Source organism: Mobula hypostoma, chromosome 7 (assembly GCF_963921235.1).
Source record: "Mobula hypostoma chromosome 7, sMobHyp1.1, whole genome shotgun sequence".
Lineage (NCBI taxonomy): Eukaryota > Metazoa > Chordata > Chondrichthyes > Myliobatiformes > Myliobatidae > Mobula > Mobula hypostoma.
The window spans coordinates 31,457,889-31,476,421 of NC_086103.1; the positions used below are offsets into that span (position 1 = coordinate 31,457,889).

The following is an 18,533-nucleotide window of genomic DNA, read 5'->3' on the forward strand; positions in this document are numbered from 1 at the left end:
GTAAATGTAATGGGTACTTCGCTTCAGAGAGAAACCTTTTGTTAACTAATACAGAAGAGGGGACATGCTTAAGAGTTCAATACTCAAAATGTACCAGTCAACTACAAGAGTTTGAAAATTGGTCACCAACCCATCATCTTTCCCAAAAGAAAGCACCTTGGAAAATATTAACTAATTTTCCCCAGGCCAAGTCAACCAGTACCATTGCTATTAGGTTATTTGAATACAGATTATTTACCTTTTTTGGACAAAACATATCCATTATCCTTTAAGTGAGTCAAACAAAAATTATAACACAATTTGTTTACCATGAATTTACATTACCAAGTAACAGATCAAATTATTTAGAATGCAGACGTTCCCTTCAATGAACTCAAGTTGATTGTAGTTTTTTTAATGCACCACTTATAGCAATAGTTCGAAGCATAGAAGTGGTATCTATTCTTTGCCAGTCAATAGTGTATTGCACTGAATGATTGTAACAATGTATTTGCTGCTCCTAAAACTTGAATTTTGAATTAGTACCACCATAAGAACATTTCCCTACTAATCTGTTCATTTAAAATAATATGGAAATTAAAGAAAGAAGCCAAAATCACAGATCAAAGCAGCACAATTGAGCGCACAAAGTTTGTACAGCAGCATTAACTAGAACTTTACTGTGCAAGTATCCCTCTCTGATACATACTTATAATCAAAGTACTAGGTGTCAAATATTTGGACAATGAATTTTTTAGAAAAACTGAACAGAAAACTTTCCTTTGACGTGATTAAACTATTAATTTTGACGTCAATACAGGAGTGTTGCAACATGTGTCTAGGTGGTGAATGACAGTAGATGGCAGTAGCATTCAAAAGAAAACATACAGGGTGGAATAGGTGAAGACTGGAAATTTTTAAAAAGGCAGGCAACATAGCTTTGTTTCTAATAGTTATCGATAACTAACAAAACAGGCCAACAAAAAAAATACACTGAAGCAGCATATGAATGATTTACTGAACTGCTGTTTGATACTTCAATCCAGCATACCAATTAGTAGCAAAAAGCTTGCCTGGAAAATTCATAACAATCCTGCAACATCTGCAATGAGGAGTGGTGGCAAGGAGAGGTCTAAACAGCAAACATTCTGTTTGTGAAAGCCACAAGCAAAATCAGAACTAGTTTTCTTAACAAAATCAATAGTCAAGCCCCAGTTATATTAATCATTTCCTGTTCCATTGCAAAGATAGGGAAGGGTAAAAATAAACACTACTGAAGTTTGACAGGTGGCTGAAAAATATCAGCTTCAGGTTAACCATTCACCATTAACCAAAAAAGGAATAATAAAAGACGTCTCGTGGGATTCATGACTTGAAACTTCACCAAATTTTGTGTGACTGACAACTGCACATTTACTCAATGTCCATTTCTGGTAGATTTTGTTGATGCTCTGCGTTCTTCTGGGCACTCTCAGTGGCAGCAGGTGTGGAGCCCTCCGAGTTGGTATTTTGTTCTCCATTAACTGGTCCATTCTGTTCTGCCCCCTTTTCTTCTTTTGGAGGCTCTACTTTAGGCTTTGGCTTGCTAACAATGGGGTTACAAAGGTTGACTAATTCCTGAGAAGAAAAGTAGAAGGTATTAAAAACTGATAGCAACATTTCAAAATCAAGAAAGATAAAATATAGCAATGATAATACCAAGCAACACACACACACACACACACAGAGAAAATCTGCAGATGCTGGAAATCTAAGCCAAACACACAAAATGCTGGAGGAACCCAGCCGGCCAGGCAGCATCTGCGTAAAAGCATAGTCAACATTTCAGGCCGAGACCCTTCATCAGGACTGGAGAAAAAAATGTCAGAGTTAGAAGGTGTGGTGGGGGGGTGGGGAAGAAACACAAGGTGATAGGTAAAACTGTGAAGGGGAGGGGGAAGGGATGAAGTAAAGAGCTGGACATTGATTGGTTAAAGAGATACAGGACTAGAAAAGGGGGAATCTGATATGGGAGGACAGAAGGCCATGGAAGAAAGAAAAGGGAGAGGAGCACCAGAGGGAGGCGATGGACAGATAAGGAGGTAAGATGAGAGAAGGAAAAGGGAATGGGGAATGGTGAAGCTGTAGGGGGCATTACCAGAAATTTGAGAAATCAATGTTCATGCCATCAGGTTGGAGGCTACCCAAATGGAATACAAGGTGTTGCTCCTCCAACCTGAGTATGGCTTCATCGTGACAGTAGAGATGGCCATGGATTGACATGTCAGAATGGGAATGGGAAGTGGAATTAAAATGGGTGGCCACTGGGAGATCCCTCTTTTTCTGGCAGGTGGAGTGTAGGCGCTCGGTAAAGCCATCGCCCAATTTACGTTGGATCTCTCCGATATACAGGAGGCCATAACGAGGAGCACCAGGTACAGTAGATGACTCCAGCAGACTCACAGGTAAAGTGTAGCCTCACCTTGAAGGATTGTTTGGGGCCCTGAATGGCAGTGATGGAGGTGGTTTCGGGGTCAGGTGTAGCACTTGTTTCGCTTGCAAGTACAAGTGCCAGGAGGGAGAACAGTGGGGAGGGACAAATGGACAAGAAAGTTGCGTAGGAGCAAACCCTGCTGAAAGCAGGAAGTTTGGAGCGGGTGGGAGAAGAATGGCTTGGTGGTGGGATCACGTTGGAGATGGCGGAAATTACTGAGCTTTATGTATGTGCTGGATGCAGAGGCTAGTGGGGTGGCAGGAAAATGGGGTGAGGGCAGATGTGCATGAAATGGAAGAGATGCAGTCAAGGGGAAACGCAGTCAAGATGATGGGGAAAGGGAAGCCCCTTTCTTTGAAGGAGGACGACAACATCTCCTTCTTTCTGGAATTTAAAGCCTCATCCTGAGAGCAGATGCAGCAGAGGCGGAGGAAACTGATAGAAGGGGATGGCATTTTTACAAGTAACATGGTGGGAAGAGGTATAGCCCAGGTAGCTGTGAGAATCCGTGGGTTTATAATAGACATCAGAAGATAAGCTGTCATCGGAGATAGAGACAGAGATTGAGAAAGGGGAGAGAGGTGTCAGAAATGGACCGGGTAAATTTGAGGGCAGGGTGGAAGTTGGAGTCAAAGTTGATGAAGTCAATGAGCTCCGCGTGGGTGCAGGAAGCAGTACCAATGCAGTCGGCGATGATACCAACTTGAATTGGGGGGGGGAGGGAGGAGAAGGGAGAAAGGGGGAAACCGCATCCAGGACAGGCAACTACCAATTTTAGCAAAGAAACATTCACTTGATGCATTATAATGAAATACTGACACAAAAACAAAACTGGCATGCTTTTTTTTATGGATTCCTGGCTTCCTCTGGAATCTACTGCTGGATTACTATCAGTCTGTCGTGTTCACATTATTTGTATTTTTCTTCAAAACTTTTTTGTTCTTTGAATCATTCCTTAAAACCTATTGTCATCTGCCTTTACGCCTCGTTGTGCAATTGTCAAATTTCCTATGAAGAAACCTAGGCTATTTTACTGTTTTGAAGTTGAAGTCATAAGGTGACAGACTTTCTCCATCCCCTCAAGTTTATTAATTTGTCTGTAAATATCCAATTCTTTCTTCAAAATATTCCAAATCTGCAATATTCTGGGTTCTTTGCACATATTTTTAAAGTAAATTCCAAGAAAACCTGTATAATTAGTGCAAATCATTCAAAATACTTCTGGCTGGAGCCTGCAATATGTTCAACCATACAAATTAACTAAGATAACTTCTAATGGATTCTTTGCCTAGCATGATGGTAGTTCTAATACAACAAGTTATTTTTTTAGAAGTCTCTAACTAGAGAGATGACAGTTAAATTCTTGACAAATTATTTAAAACATACCTTAACTTTGGCTCGAACATCTGTACATTTCACAAGTGGATCTTGTGTTAGAGACTGTTTACTCTGTAAATTCATCTTACTGTTCATCCATTCCATTGCTTCTTGAACATATTTGTCCACTTTCTCCATCTCTGCTGGATCCAAGTGATCATATTGTTCTTCCTAGCACAGAACAAACAAACTACAAAATCAGAAATTCCCAAAATACCAAGAAACTCTTCTGAGCCAGCCATACCTGATTATTACAGTGATAGATCAATTTCAGTTTTGGCTCAGCCATGTTTTGACTCTGAGTTTAGTCTGGACTAAAAAACTAGTTCTGGTCCTGATATTTAACTCCTGCACTGTGATCCTGCCTGGATTATGGCAGGGTTCAATTCCAGTGAATTGCTTGTAAACCAAAGCATTCACATTAGAAATCCGGTGTGAACAGAGTTCCACATGACAGAAGATGCCTACAGCCCAGTGGCAGTCAGCAAATCCATGTTGGTGGTATTTTAAATGTTGGTATGTATATACAGGCTGTATTCATATGGGGAGTTTGTAAGCTGGGGTGAACTTGTAATTTGTTATTGTTGACTGCTTGTTTGTACCATTCCATTCTCTTTCAGAAAAACAAGGCTTTGTTTTTTCTTAGCTCAGCTGCAATCTTTACTATTAAAATGTTTATAATTAATTTACTTCAACTTCTGGACTAGGGTCTTGGTTAACTTCAATAGTGTGCTGGAATACTGCAAGACTGTCTCATGCATATATTAATGACTAAATTTAGCATAAAAAGGATTAAATTGGTTCTCTAGTGAAGCATGCAATTCAAACATCCATAGTGAAGTACATCAACTTTTGAAGCACCAATTTTAAGAATTCCCAGTTAAATTTTATATTAATAGAAGGCTCACAAAACAAAACACTAACTCAAAAATTAACCAGGCTATAAGATTTACATTTGTGGACTCTTGAAGAACAAAAGGTCTTGGAGATTTAAAATTATTATATTATGCCATTAATGCTAATACAACTGCACAGCAAGAAATAATCTAAAGTGTGAAAAGTTTTTAAGAATTCTAATTAACAATTGTGCCTGTTTTCTTATAATCTATTCTAATTTGGGGAAAACACTTACAAGCTTTTTAGTGTGGAACATGAGCTCTCTATAACTGAAACACATGATCAGTTTTAAAAAAAGTTAATTGCTAACATCTCTGGATTAATGTACAGAATAAATGCTTCTAACCATTTCCCTTAACTTGCCAAATCCCTTCTCAAGGGGGTTGCCAATTTAAGATTAAATAATTCAAGTTCTGCAGGCAAGAGCATAAACAAATGCTTAGTGTCTAATAGTGGGAGGTTTGTTACATTTTATTACACCTCTACATACAAGGATTTACTTCTCAAAAAAAAGTTTCCTAACACTAACTATTGAGTTATTGCTACAAACTAGAGTATGAAAAGCACTACTTCCTAGTCACTGGAAAAGTGAACTTGACAAATTTCAAAAATGCCTGAATCATCAACAACGTAGAGTAAGTGGGCAACTGCTGCCAATGTAGAAGCACATTAGATTGGTTGACTGTTTTAAACAACTTCTCTTGAACAATAGAAAGTTACATCATATTTATTTAAAAACTATGATGCTGTTGGATGACCTTTAAGTTCCATCATTTCATCCTTTTAAATCCCAGGTTATAATTAATACATTTTGCCCAGCATTATGTACTATACAGCTAAATTTAACAGATCAAACATTAATACAATTGAGCAGACTTCATTTATCACATTTCATTGTTTACTTATGACAACATATTTATTTTTGTTTTTACATACTTTGTTTCTAAAAGAGCTTATAATCTTCATGTACTGCTGCACTTGCCTCCCCATCTCATCAAAGGCTCTAGGACAATCCTCAAACTCCTGATAGCGATCCCGAATTGGCTGACCAAGTTTCTAGAAAGTAGCAAAAGGCATTATAAACTTGACTGCATATTACTTTGAAACCTGCATGTTTGCAACATAAAGTGAAAAAGAGCAAGATGCAAAAACTAGTCAATTTGCCCTGAATTTATACCAGCAGAATAAGGTGTGAGTGTGTGTGTGTGTGTGTGTGTGGTTTTGATATTCATAAATCTATGTTCCAAATTCTACAAAGTTTGCAGCCTCCCCATAAATTCTGCAGTGAAAATTTGTTTCCATTAGTTATTGAGTCCCAAAATTAAAACTGAGTTTTCCAAAATACAGCATGAACTCAAATTTAAATTAAGTTTACAGAGTGCGCTCTCATTTTCAGAGATTGAAAATAGGAAATGAAAAGTCAAGAATTTTAGTACTGTACTGCTCTTGAAATGGTTTTGGTTATCCCATCTACTCTGAAAGGAAATTGTTCCAATTGCTTCCAACAACGGAGACAAGAAAGATGGTGGAGTCGTAGACTCTGGCTTTTCGCTGATGCAGGAAAGGGATAGGCATGTAAATAAAGATGAGATCAACTCCCTCTAAGTACAACAATGACAACACCATTTATTTAGTTTATAAATGGCCTGGCTTCAAAAACAATTTATGTCTGCAGCTCATGGATATGTAGAAAGTAGAAGTTGAAAGCCAATTGAAGCCTTTGAAGTTGCCCCAATCAATTATGATTTTGGTTGATCATTCATACACAGTACATAGTTCCTGCTTTATCTCTGAATCCACCGATCACTTAAGTGAACTTTTCTTAAATACATGTACTGAGTCACCCTCAACTGTTTCTGCATTAGAGAATTCTACTGTTCACTCTTTAGAAGAGGAAGAAAAATCTCATCTCAAATCTACAATAGCTTACCCCATACCCTCATATACAGTTAATTGCACAAATAGATGCAATTCTTGTATCTATCTCATTATGAATGCAAAACTGATCAAGGTAACATGCAAGCTTGATATTTTTTAAACCTTAGTACTGTATTAGTTTTGCATACATTTTACCATCTTTTGATTTTACCCTTCAAAATTCCCCTTTCCTGTCTCCCTACCAAACTCCTATCTTACTTGAAAACTTCACCAATAGCCGTAGCAAACTCATGCACACCTATTCCCTTAACTATTCATAAATGATAACTAATAAATATTTTTAGCAAAGATGCGTTTATGATATTTTACTCAAGGTCAAACTAATTAAAGCAATAGGAAGAATTCTGAGGGATCTGCTAAATAGGTGCTCCATATCTATAGTGGGCAAAGCCTCAGCAATTTAACATTAATACAACAAGATGATTGCATTCTTTTTCCAAGTATACTTTAGTAATATGGATTATCAGCCACCATGAATTGTAGGTTTCAAAAGTCACAGAAATATCAATAACATTAGTTTCAAATTCAGAAATGGCAAATTTTATTCCATTATATATCAAAATATTTACATTTTACAAATGTGGCTCATATGAAGTCTCAAAAAAAATTGCACATATTTACCTTTAGTTCAGTTAACTTATCTATATACACTTGCTTTCCCTGATCCTCCCCTTCTTCATACAACCAGTTTTCTGTGTCTTCTAATAGAAGGCTTAATTTGCTTCGTTCCTAGAAGTAATGAACGTTCATGTTGATTTGAATTACAAGCATTAAGATATGCATTTTACTTCTAATTCAGCATATCAGCAGTAATCCATACAAAATGCTGGAGGAGCTCAGCAGGCCAGGCAGCATCTATAGAAAAAAACACAGTTGACACTCGTGGCCGAAACATCAACTGTGCTTTCTTCCATAGATGCTGCCTGACCTGCTGAGCTCCTCCAGCATTTTGTGTGTGTTGCTCAGACGTTCAGCATCTGCAGATTCTCTTTTCAGCAGTAATGCTCTTTTAAATTTTTGCCAAGTTTTTACAAATGCGATTTCAAGAGCTCATGCTTTGAAAGTTCTCTGAAAAATGTCAAAAACACTAACACATAGGTAGTCACCAAACATAGGATTTACATTTACTGAAGTGCAGTGTCTCCTTAGCTTACACATGTCACCATTAGAGACTACTTGATGCCAATGGAAAAGTAAAATGAATATTTCAACAAAAACACATTGCTAAGCACTCTTACAAAGCGGCCCCAGAACCAGTTATATATTCCACAAATATAAAAATTCCTGCAATGTACCAAATGCCCAATATTACAAAAATATTGCTGATTCTAGATTAATGCTTGAGGAACAAAAAAAACTTTCCAAAATTTCTAACCAAATGCAATTGTTAGCATCACCAACATAAACTGAAAAATCATGCAAATTTTAATCATATGCATGTCCAGAAAAATCATGTGCAGGAGCCCAGAAAAATAAAATGTAAACTGTATTTAATTATAGATGACAAATATGTTGTGTTCCAAGAGATCACACCCACTTTATTTGAAAAGGTTACCACACTTTTGCATTCGGTTGGTTTTAGACCCTTGGTTAACCAATCAACAGACACATTTGAGAACATGATCCTTTCTTGACAGCCCTTCAACCTGGCAAGCTCATGCTTCATGAAACCCTGAACAGGAACATCTAATCAAGAGAAGAACACAGGACCTCTACTTGATTGTCCAAATAGAGCACAATCCAAGTATTAAAATTTTAAAGGAAAAAAAGATAGCACATATTCTTTCAAAAGACTTTGAAAATGATCGTTAAAAACTGGTTTATTATGATCTGTATAGGAACTAGGATTTCCTGGCAATAGTTATGAACCTTAAAAAATAAGCTATGTGGTCCTTCTAGCCTGCTCTATCAGTAATATTTGATGCTTTTGTTTCCATACGGCATTAATAAGGGTCTCACCTGGAGTACACTGTACAATAGTTGTCCCTTTATTTAAGCACTTTAATACTGTGGAAACAATTCAGAGACGGTTTACAATATGAAGATCTGAAATGGCTAGGTTATCTGATAAGGAAAGGTTGGACAGACTAAGCCTGTATCCTTGCAGTTTAGAAGAGGACGTTGGATGGCTGGGGAGGGGATGATTCTTCATGTCGGTGAATTTAGAACTGTGGGTCATTGTTTAAAAATGGAGTTGTCCACTTAAACCTGATGAGGCGAAGTTTTCTGAGGACTGAGTCTTTGACACACTCTTCCTCACAGGGTGCCGGCAGTCTTTAAATGTTAAGGTAAGGCTACCTAAATATTATTAAACAAGGAAGTAAGAGGTAAAGCTTAAGTTACAATCAAATTTGTCATGACTTTATTGTATGGTGGAACATGTTTAAGAGATGAAATAGCCTACTCCTACATACTGCCAGCAAGATCATGGCTGATCCTGTATTTCAAGTCCTCTTATTCAAATTCCAATTTTATTCGCTTAGTCTCCATGATTAATCCATCTGAAAAGGTTGACTCATCTACTACTACGTCGACTCAGGTCTAGAGGGCCGGCATCGGGCATAATGACTCATCTGGAGACTCAAAATGTTTGCTTCGCTTCATCAGTTGTCGATTTTCAATTTATGCTGCTAATCTATTAGTACTTTATAGATGTGAATAAGATAACCCATCTCTCATCGATGTAGTTTTGCCTCATGAAAACCAAGTTTATTTTCTCTATTCTTCCCGCACAGTGCGTAATTGTGAACTCCTCCAACAAATATCTTTGCTATATTTTTAACAATTGATCTATATCGTTCGGTGAACACTTTGCATCCTTGTCAAAGCTTGGTTTCTCTCCAAGCTATGCATCAATAAGCTTGATACCATACAAATTAATTTTTATTAACAAGAATTGAGAACAGTTGATGGCCCAGTACCAATTCTTGAGGTACCAAACAATCATATGGTCATTATTCTGCTTGTCTAGTGAATGCACTCCACCTCATCCAACTCCTAGTCAAGCAACTAACTCAAAGATACAACAAACTCAAAGATACAACATGAGTGTACCTGGCTATCATCTTGCTGCTTATGCAAAAGGTAAATTTCAATGCAGTACAAGTACCTTCAACTAAGATAGCTCAATTAAGTCGACAAAAGAGGGAATGGAGAGTGAAATCTCAAAAGTATAATAAAATAATGTTTTTTCTGAACATTCTTTTGGCTTTTTAAAAATAAAACTTTCATTAATTGGCAAGGAAAATCCTGACAGAAAATATTAATATTTTACATTCTCTTTAAAATTAATAATAGCAGCTTTCAGAGCATCAGACAAAAAAGTTCAAGTATGGCAATTCATCATTGCTTCCATGTTTTTAATACAACTTCTCTTTGCTATGGTCCCGGCTTCAAAGCAGAAGTAATATAAAACTCCAGGTATAGCCTGAAGCCTTCCAGATTAAAATTTTTCTCATTAAATACACAAACTGCACTGAATCAAATACTTACATCATTATTGACAAATTTTTCATAGATTCCACATAGTTTTTCTCTACTTTCATACACATATTCTTCCAAAGCATTCTTTGCATCATTTCTCTCCTTTTCAAGTTTATCCTGCATGATCATTTTACCCTAAACAAAGGTAAAACAATGAAATACATCAATAATTTAAAAACTGCTAACATTAATCAAAACTTCAATTGAATTTGTAAGTTGTTTCTCAGCCTGTGTCCAGTGACGTGCCGCAGAGATCAGTGCTGGGGTTTGTCGCATTTACGATTTGGATGAGAATGTAGATGGCATAATTAGCAAGTTTGCAGATGATACCAAAATTAATTGTGTAGTGGATAGTGAAAGAAGTTGCAGCAGATATTCAATAACTAGGAAAGTGATCAAAGGAATGACAGATGGAATTTAACATCGGTAAGAGCATAGTAATGCATTTTAGGAAGTTAAACCAGGACAGGACATGTGCAGTGAACAGTGTCCCAGGCAGCATTGTGGAATAGAGAAATCTAGGGATACAAGTATATTTGGACAGGTAGATGGATAGGAGAGATGGAAAGGAATATGGGCCAAAGAGGCCGCTTTCATGCTATATGGCACCGAATGTAGAAAATCTATTAACAAACCAAATATACAATGGATAGTCCTATACAAGATACATTTGAAACTCGTTTGAACGTCAAGTTAAGTAGAAATGAAGTATGAAAAATAAAAGAAGGGCAACTTGAATTCTCATCAACAGAAATGAAGATGGAAAAATGTGCAGTCAGGCACTGTGTGAAAGCTTTCATGAGAAGAGAAGTAGAAGTGCACTGAAGTCAAATGTTATATTGCCTTTGACTGCAGCATGGTTAACACAATATGGCTAGAACAATGGCTCATTTAGTAAATAGAAAACTGTTTCACTCAGGTAAATACAAATGTTTTTAATAACAGACACTCAGCATCAACTCCCTTCTGCATTAACTTTTTGGGAGACTTGCCAGTACTATCTGGGATCAGTGACTCAAAGGGTGGGACCAAAGATGACAGTGCAGCAGGAGGGGAAAGTGAAGAATAGGCAGTAAATGGAGCAAGTGGGGAAAGCACAAAAGGGCTGGCAGGCTTACTGCAGACAAGATGATCAGCAGAGGGTATGAATCAGGATTGTGATGTCGTGCCAATCTCTAAAATGTGGCTGAGGGGAGGAATGGCACCTCAACATTCCTGGGTATGGTATAGATACACATGGCAGTGGAGTTTCCCCAAAAGGAGGTAGTATTGCACTGCTGATCAGGGAGGACATTACAACAGTACTTAAGGAGTTTATCCTGGAGGGATTGGCTAATGAAGCAACATGGGTTGAGTTTAGGAATTAGAAAGGGGCATTTACTTTATAGGGTTACATTATAAGTCAGCAGGATTGGGAAGTACAAGCATGGAAACTCACTGTACAAGTACAAAAAAAGAAGAAAAATAAATATCAAGAACATGAGATGAAGAGTACTTGAAAGTAAGACAGTAGGTTGTGGAAACAGATTAGTCATAGGGCAAGTAAGGTTATCCCCTCTGGTTCAGAAGCGTTATGGTTGAAGGTTAATAACTGTTTCTGAACCTGGTGGTGAGAGTCCTGAGACTCCTGTCGCTTCTTTCTGATGGCAACAGTGAGAAGAAAGCATGCCTTGGTTAGTGGGAGTCCCTGGGGATGGATACTGCTTTCCTATGACAATGCTCTGTGTGGATGTGCTCAATGATGAGGAGGACTTTACCCATGATGTACTGGACCATACCTACTACTTTCTGCAGGATTTTCCAGTCAAATAGCAGTAGGATGTAAAACCAAAAGGGTTAGCGTAGTGGGTGATTTAAACTTTTCCCATATTGACTGGGGTTGTCTTAGTGCAAGGAGCCGAGATAGGGTGGAACTTTTTAAACATTTTTTTAAAAGCTGTATGTATGTAGAGAGTCCCACTGGGTGAAAAGAGGCGTAGCTGTTCTTGTCTTTACTTTAGGAAGTGAGGAATGGCAAGTGGTGTAAGTGTTTGTGACCAGTACTTTGAGTGATAATCAAGGGTTGAATACTGAGCAATTTAAAACAAATTTAAATTTTGACCCTTAAGAAATAAACAAGCAGTTAATTTACTTTGTTTAAAAAAAGGATTAGTTTATATTTAGAGATTTGCATATTGATGCTTTGAGATAGCTTTACTGTTCAGGGAACCCAAGCAATTCATCACAATGCACCAATTCACATTTATTTTATGCTTCCTAGAAACATATTAACTTCTTCCTGTATTTTGTCAAAATGTCCTTGTTATTTTAATACACCCAATTAAGTGCCACAATCAAAATTTTAAAATTGTATTTTCAAGTAACATTCCAAAATTATTAACATACATGCTAAAAATAGATCCAGCGATGACTCGTACATCACTCCCCACCTCAGTAAGCCCTCTGCATTTTCTGTTTATCCCCCCCCTTTTTTTCCCTGGCTATTTTCCTGAAGGACGTTTAGATCTTTATCATAAGACCACCATGGAAAAAACACTTTATCTGTTTTTGTTTCTTATTATCCTTATTACACATCTTTGAGAAAAGTCTGTTTCTCTTACCTCAGTTTCAATGAATACATTCAGTAGTTGCTGACCCAATTGCCATTGCAGATGGTTTTCTATAGGTAGATCCACTGTCTTTGTTTTGACCTTTGCCTTCTTTGCTTGTGGAGGCTGATCTCTATTCTTATCCTCCTTTGAACCTAGTTCACCAGTCTAGAAACATTAATAAAGCAATTATTAAAGTAGCTACTTAAATGTAAGGATTAAAAATGTCATCTCATAACACATCAACAAAGAATTCAAATTCATGTTTATTGTCATCTGACTGTGCATATATACAATCAAATGAAACAAATTGTACAAATATGGGAAATAATTGACAGGCCTAGATAAAGTGGATGAGGACAGGATATTTCAAACAGTGGTAGAGTCTAGGACCAAAGGAACACTGCTTCAGCATACAAGGCTTTTCCTTTAGAATAGAAATAAGCATGAATTTCTTTAGCCAGATGGATTCTACATAAACACTGTCTAACAAGGTGCTGTGTCACAATCTATCAAAAACCTTGGAGCATTTTACTGTACTAAGGATACCAATAAGCACGAGATATTACCACTGGAAAGTGGGCATTTTAAAATGGTAAATTATGTGTTGACTTTTTTTGGAAAGAAAATTATGGGAAATTGCAAGAAATAGCCAAATGAAAAGCTGACATTTCCTTTAACCTCCCCCCCACCCAACCCCAGATGCTGCTAAACCCACTGAATTCCTCCAGCAGATTACTGCTTTAGATTTCAGTATCTGCAGTCTCTTTATTTAGCGATACAGCATGGATCAGTCCCTTCTGGCTCAATGAGCCACACTGCTCAGCAATCCATCTATTTAACCCTAGCCTAATCACAGGATAATTTACAGTGACCAATTAATCTACTAATCAATGTCTTTGGAATGCTAGAGGAAACCTGAGCACCCAGAGGAAACCCATGTGCACATGGGAAGAACATACCAACCTTCTTACAAAGCACTCCAATATTGAACTCTGAGCTCTAATGCCCCAAGCTGTACTAGTGTCACAATAACTGCTTCTGTACCATGGTGCCCTTGTGCCTCGAAGTCTTCGGTGTTCTCTAGGAAGACCCTCAGATCCAACCTTTTGTTAATAAAAAAAAATTAAAGCTTAATCACAAAAATTACCTCCATTTCATCTAGTTCATTTTTCTGATTTTCTGCTGATCCTTGGGGATAATTGCCATCTCCATGTGATGGTTCTTCCTGCTGATCAACTTGCATTTTGCTCTGAAATGAACAACATCTGTTCACTGATCCATTTATTGAATGCAAAAACCACAAATTTAGAATAACAAATAATCCACCAGAGGAACACTGCAGGTCAAGCAGCATTTAGGGGGTGGTGAGAGGGCAGAAAAGAGATGAATTGTTGAAGTTTTTAGTTGAAACCCTGCAATGGGTCTCTACCTAAAATGTTGACAACTCCAGCCCTTACCCAACCCCTACAGATGGTGCGCAACCTGCTGAGTTCCTCAGGCAGATAGTTTGCTACTTCAGATTCCAGTATATGCAGTCTCTTGTATCACCACATCCGTTATGTGAGAAGAGAATTTTCATGTTGCATGACACAGGACACCATTTTGATAAGTGTACTGCAGCTGGCTTTCAACCTTGTAATCCATTCTCACCACATTTCCATCAACTCTGAAGAGTCTACCATAAGTGGGAATTTTAGAGTGGCCAATTAACCTACAAACTATATATCTTAGGGACATGTGAGGAAACCCACATGGTCACAGCAGTAAAATTCAAACTTCACATAGCACAACAGGTCAGGATTGTTGACGCTGCAAGGCTTGGGCTATGCTAACTGTGTCAAAACATCACCTCTTGTAATTTGGGCATAAAAACTTGGTCAATGGAGACAACTACAGAAGTGAGCACACATTTTAATATTGAAAACTCTAAGACACATCCTACCTCCCCTTGGTAGTGCATCATTTAACTCTCTCGAATTAACAGATCAACACTCAAGAGGTGAAAATTATAAAAACATTATGTTTTCTTATACCTTTTAATCTTTGCTGTACAAAGAACAGGTAATAATAAAGCCACACCATAATGGAGAATACTTTGCTAACTGGCTCTATTTGCCAGTGGCATAATTGTACAAGAACCCAAGGAAGCATGAGTCATAAATTTTAGTATCACATAATAAAAGCCCATCAAGAGCAAGACAATGAAAGAAAACTATACCTCTTCCTCTTTTAGATTTGCTTGGGATTGCTGATCTGTTTCCATTGGTACGTCATCTGTTTCTTCACACTTCTGTACTTCCACCAACGAGGCACTGGATACACTGAAGATTCCATGAATGCTAACTCGCACCTTCACCCTCACTCTAGAACTGGACCCATCAGTTTGAGGGACTACTTTCTGAATTGTAAAGCGACCTAAGTAGTATAGTAAATTAAAATAGTCTCTAGAAATGTGAACATCATTCATTATTCAAAACTTCATATTTATGAAATTTCCTGAATGTTTGATTTTTAATCCAGGATGTACAAACTTCAGATCAGCATCCAATATTTTCTCAGGTTTGAATAACCATTTTCTAGTGTGCATCTCTCTCACATTCAGGTTTATCTTCAACATTTAGGTGTATGACCATATAACCTGGATGGACTAACACCAAATATCTTTATTGCACAAAATGGCTGCAATTTCCACAGTTGTCTTTTCATGCAATTCAGTTTTTAGGATGGACTGGTGAGCAGTTTATGCAAGTTGAAACCAAAACCATATTTTTTGAGAAAGGAAATGAACCCAGTACTATTACAGGAATTCTGACTTCAGTCGATGTAAATGCTAAACCTTCTAACAAGTAATAGTAGCATAAAACATTGTTTTCAACAGCTCCCAAAATCAGATTATTCAGGATCTTGAAAGCAGATGAAAGGTGTAATGAACCAAGGTTCGCTGGTCTTTCAGCAAACATTAGACATTAAAAATTTCAGTCATGCGCCTCATCATTCTTAAGGCCCACCAGTTCAATAAGTAGATTTATTCTCGAGGAATTGGCCCGTGAAGCAGTCATTAGGCCTGCTGTAACTAGCTACCCTCCACCCTCCAGGTGAATTCTAGACATTTATTGCCCAGTCAACATCATTAAAACGAAGTATTACAATACTGTTGATAGGGGTGCACGTTGTTTAATTTTTACAGTGACAACAATTCTAAAGTTAACCTCACTGGTTACAAAACACTGATTTCCTGTAACAGTTGCCAAGTACAAATGTTCCTAAATCAATTCCATCAGAAGAATGCAATAAAAAAAAGTCTTTGTAGACCAACCCAATCCTTTTAACCTCAATAGTGAAGATGCCCATTAACTACAGAAAGAAGTCTATTCAAATGGCACAAAGGTTATTTTCAATATAAAAGAGCATACAGGGCAAATACTGCATCTCACCAATTTTGGGATCTGGATAAGGCAAGTCCTTGGGACAATTGTAAACTGCTTCAAGGTCAAAGGATTCTTTCCTGTAGAATGTGAGAACTTTGGAGAACGGTGCTGCATGGTTCTTGGGAAACACTTCACAATCACTAAAGAGACATTAGAACAAAATTTCTGTATGATCTCACTATAAATGTATCAAACACCACACAAGTCATTCTCCACAGATACTAACTGGAGACAAGCTGTGTGTAGCTAATACAGGAACATATGAAATTCTTTCTGTGATCATTAACAAAGTGCTTCTTTAAGTGCCCTTAAATTACTTCAAACTGCTACACATGCTTTTATGCAAACTTGGATGGTTATATCAGTGAACAGCTGACTCCACTGGTCTGGAATCATATCACAATGGTCAAAGACACAGATTCTTTCTACCACCAAACCCACACCCCTTGAGCTTTAAAGGTCACATTATTGATACTAGATCTGTTGTTTAATTCGTTAACTGAATTTAAATGTCATGGCACAATTTAAAATGATTTGTTCAGGTGTTCAACATAAATCTGCAATAGAACCATCTGCCACCATACCAACATGCACAAATGCATTCTAAATCTAGAGAATCTAGTTGTCTCATTCATTACTCCTTGCACGTTAGTTAAAGAAAGATCAAACTGAGCGCAACTCAGTATAGTTAACAATCTCATTCATTCAAAAAGTGACTAGGAAAAGGATTAGCGTCTGTGGCAAGGGAATTGTAACAGTTCCGATGATAGCCTTTGGCTTGCTGGTATTTAACTGGAAGGAGCTTCAACTTAAACTATAATTGGATAGTGAGCAAATAGACTGACATTACAACATGCAACTCTGCAACTGCAAGAGTTGGATTACAAGCAAAATAGCCTATATATGGAACCTGACACATTTTCAAATGACACTGGAGCAGGACAGAAAACTGAGGCAGATGAACTGGACGAGGAAAACTTCTTAAACAGCTCCAGAGAAAATGGTGCTGAGCAGAAAAAAAAACTTAACTCGCTAGAGAAAAGCAGAACAAGCCAAGGGTAGACCATGAACAGAGGAAATGCAATTGACCATGTCTAAGGCTTCAAAGAGGTGAGAGAAAGATAGTAAGTACATCAGTTTCACAAAATTTATACTTTTGAATATGGTCCAACTGCTGCTGTGGCAGGCAGAAATCTGACTGGATACTTTCAAAGCATGTAATAAGAAAGACGAATGCAGGTTTGAGAAACTAACACGTGCAGAGCCTTTGGAGAGGTTATAATTTATTAGAGTCTAATGGTATGTTTGGCATATCTGGGTGATAATAATGACTTTGAATGGTAGAACCACACTATCGGAGGAGAAGCAACAATTGGAACACACTCTCAGAAAGCCCAAGATACTCAACTGCTCACCATGAATATTGTCAAAGGATACTACGGCCCTTATTGACAAGATGAATTTGCACAAGACATTTTTAAGGCTAGTAAAAGAGGAACTAGATAATGTGCATTTGATGAGAAGCTGGCATTATGAGAGAAAAAAAAGCATGTGATCAAATCTTCCTCGTTTTGATGATACCAACTCCTATAAGGATTGAGGATAGGTGGAGGACTATTGGTGCTAGAGAAAAAAAACTTGTATAGCTGGCAGTTATCACTATTCTGGAATGATCCTAGAAAGCAAAATCGTTTTGGCACAAGAGGAAGGACAGATGGTGTTTATGCAGAAATCTTTTTAACTCCATAAAAGCAAAAATCTGCCATTTAAAAAGAAAAGTGCACAACTGCAGATTTTTCTCCCCCCCACCCCCCCCCCCCCCACCTCCACCGCCACTATTTGAACTGCATCTTCTACCTGGAACTAAAAAGCCAAGCTATGACTCCAAAATTAATGATAGCTTTTACAATAAGCTTCAGTTGGCTTCAGCTGCCATCACAGGTGAGCCTTATACCATTTCATCTAGATTGTGATAAAAGAATCAAGGCAGTATTAGCATTTGACCACAAGTTACTAGCACATTTATTTCAAACTAAGCAATCTCAATCCCTGTACTGCTGTGTACCTACCCTCACTCCAACATTTGAATGACATATATCATGATTCTTAAAAATTACAAAGGGAAATTGAATAGAATCCATCTTCAACTACTCTGATACATGTGATCCAATTGATACAAATTGTTTATAGTTCAAAAATTTGAAATAAATGCTCACCCAAGACCTTCTTCAGCAGGTGAATTCCATCTCACGGATATTGGGAATGGAACCAAATCAGTGATAGAAAATTCCCTCACTTTAAAAGCAGGTGAAAGAATAGCACACTGGAAAAGTAAAAAAAGTGAAGCATGTTACCTCAGACAATTTT

The 18,533-nt window shown here is 37.5% G+C and overlaps 1 protein-coding gene across 1 annotated transcript in view; it reads right to left on the bottom strand.

The window, feature by feature from the left end:
• Window positions 1-856: 856 nt before the first annotated feature.
• The window catches only part of LOC134349218 (heat shock 70 kDa protein 4-like), a 39,318-nt gene continuing 21,641 nt past the window's right edge, over window positions 857-18,533 (bottom strand). The window contains exons 10-19 of the mRNA XM_063053211.1: window positions 18,383-18,489; window positions 16,173-16,306; window positions 14,957-15,153; window positions 13,886-13,987; window positions 12,748-12,903; window positions 10,157-10,282; window positions 7,286-7,393; window positions 5,663-5,782; window positions 3,839-4,000; window positions 857-1,596 (exon numbers count right to left, since the gene is read on the bottom strand). Coding sequence (XP_062909281.1) covers window positions 1,393-1,596; window positions 3,839-4,000; window positions 5,663-5,782; window positions 7,286-7,393; window positions 10,157-10,282; window positions 12,748-12,903; window positions 13,886-13,987; window positions 14,957-15,153; window positions 16,173-16,306; window positions 18,383-18,489 — 1,416 coding nt within the window. The 3' untranslated portion in view covers window positions 857-1,392. The remainder of the gene's footprint in view (window positions 1,597-3,838; window positions 4,001-5,662; window positions 5,783-7,285; window positions 7,394-10,156; window positions 10,283-12,747; window positions 12,904-13,885; window positions 13,988-14,956; window positions 15,154-16,172; window positions 16,307-18,382; window positions 18,490-18,533) is intronic.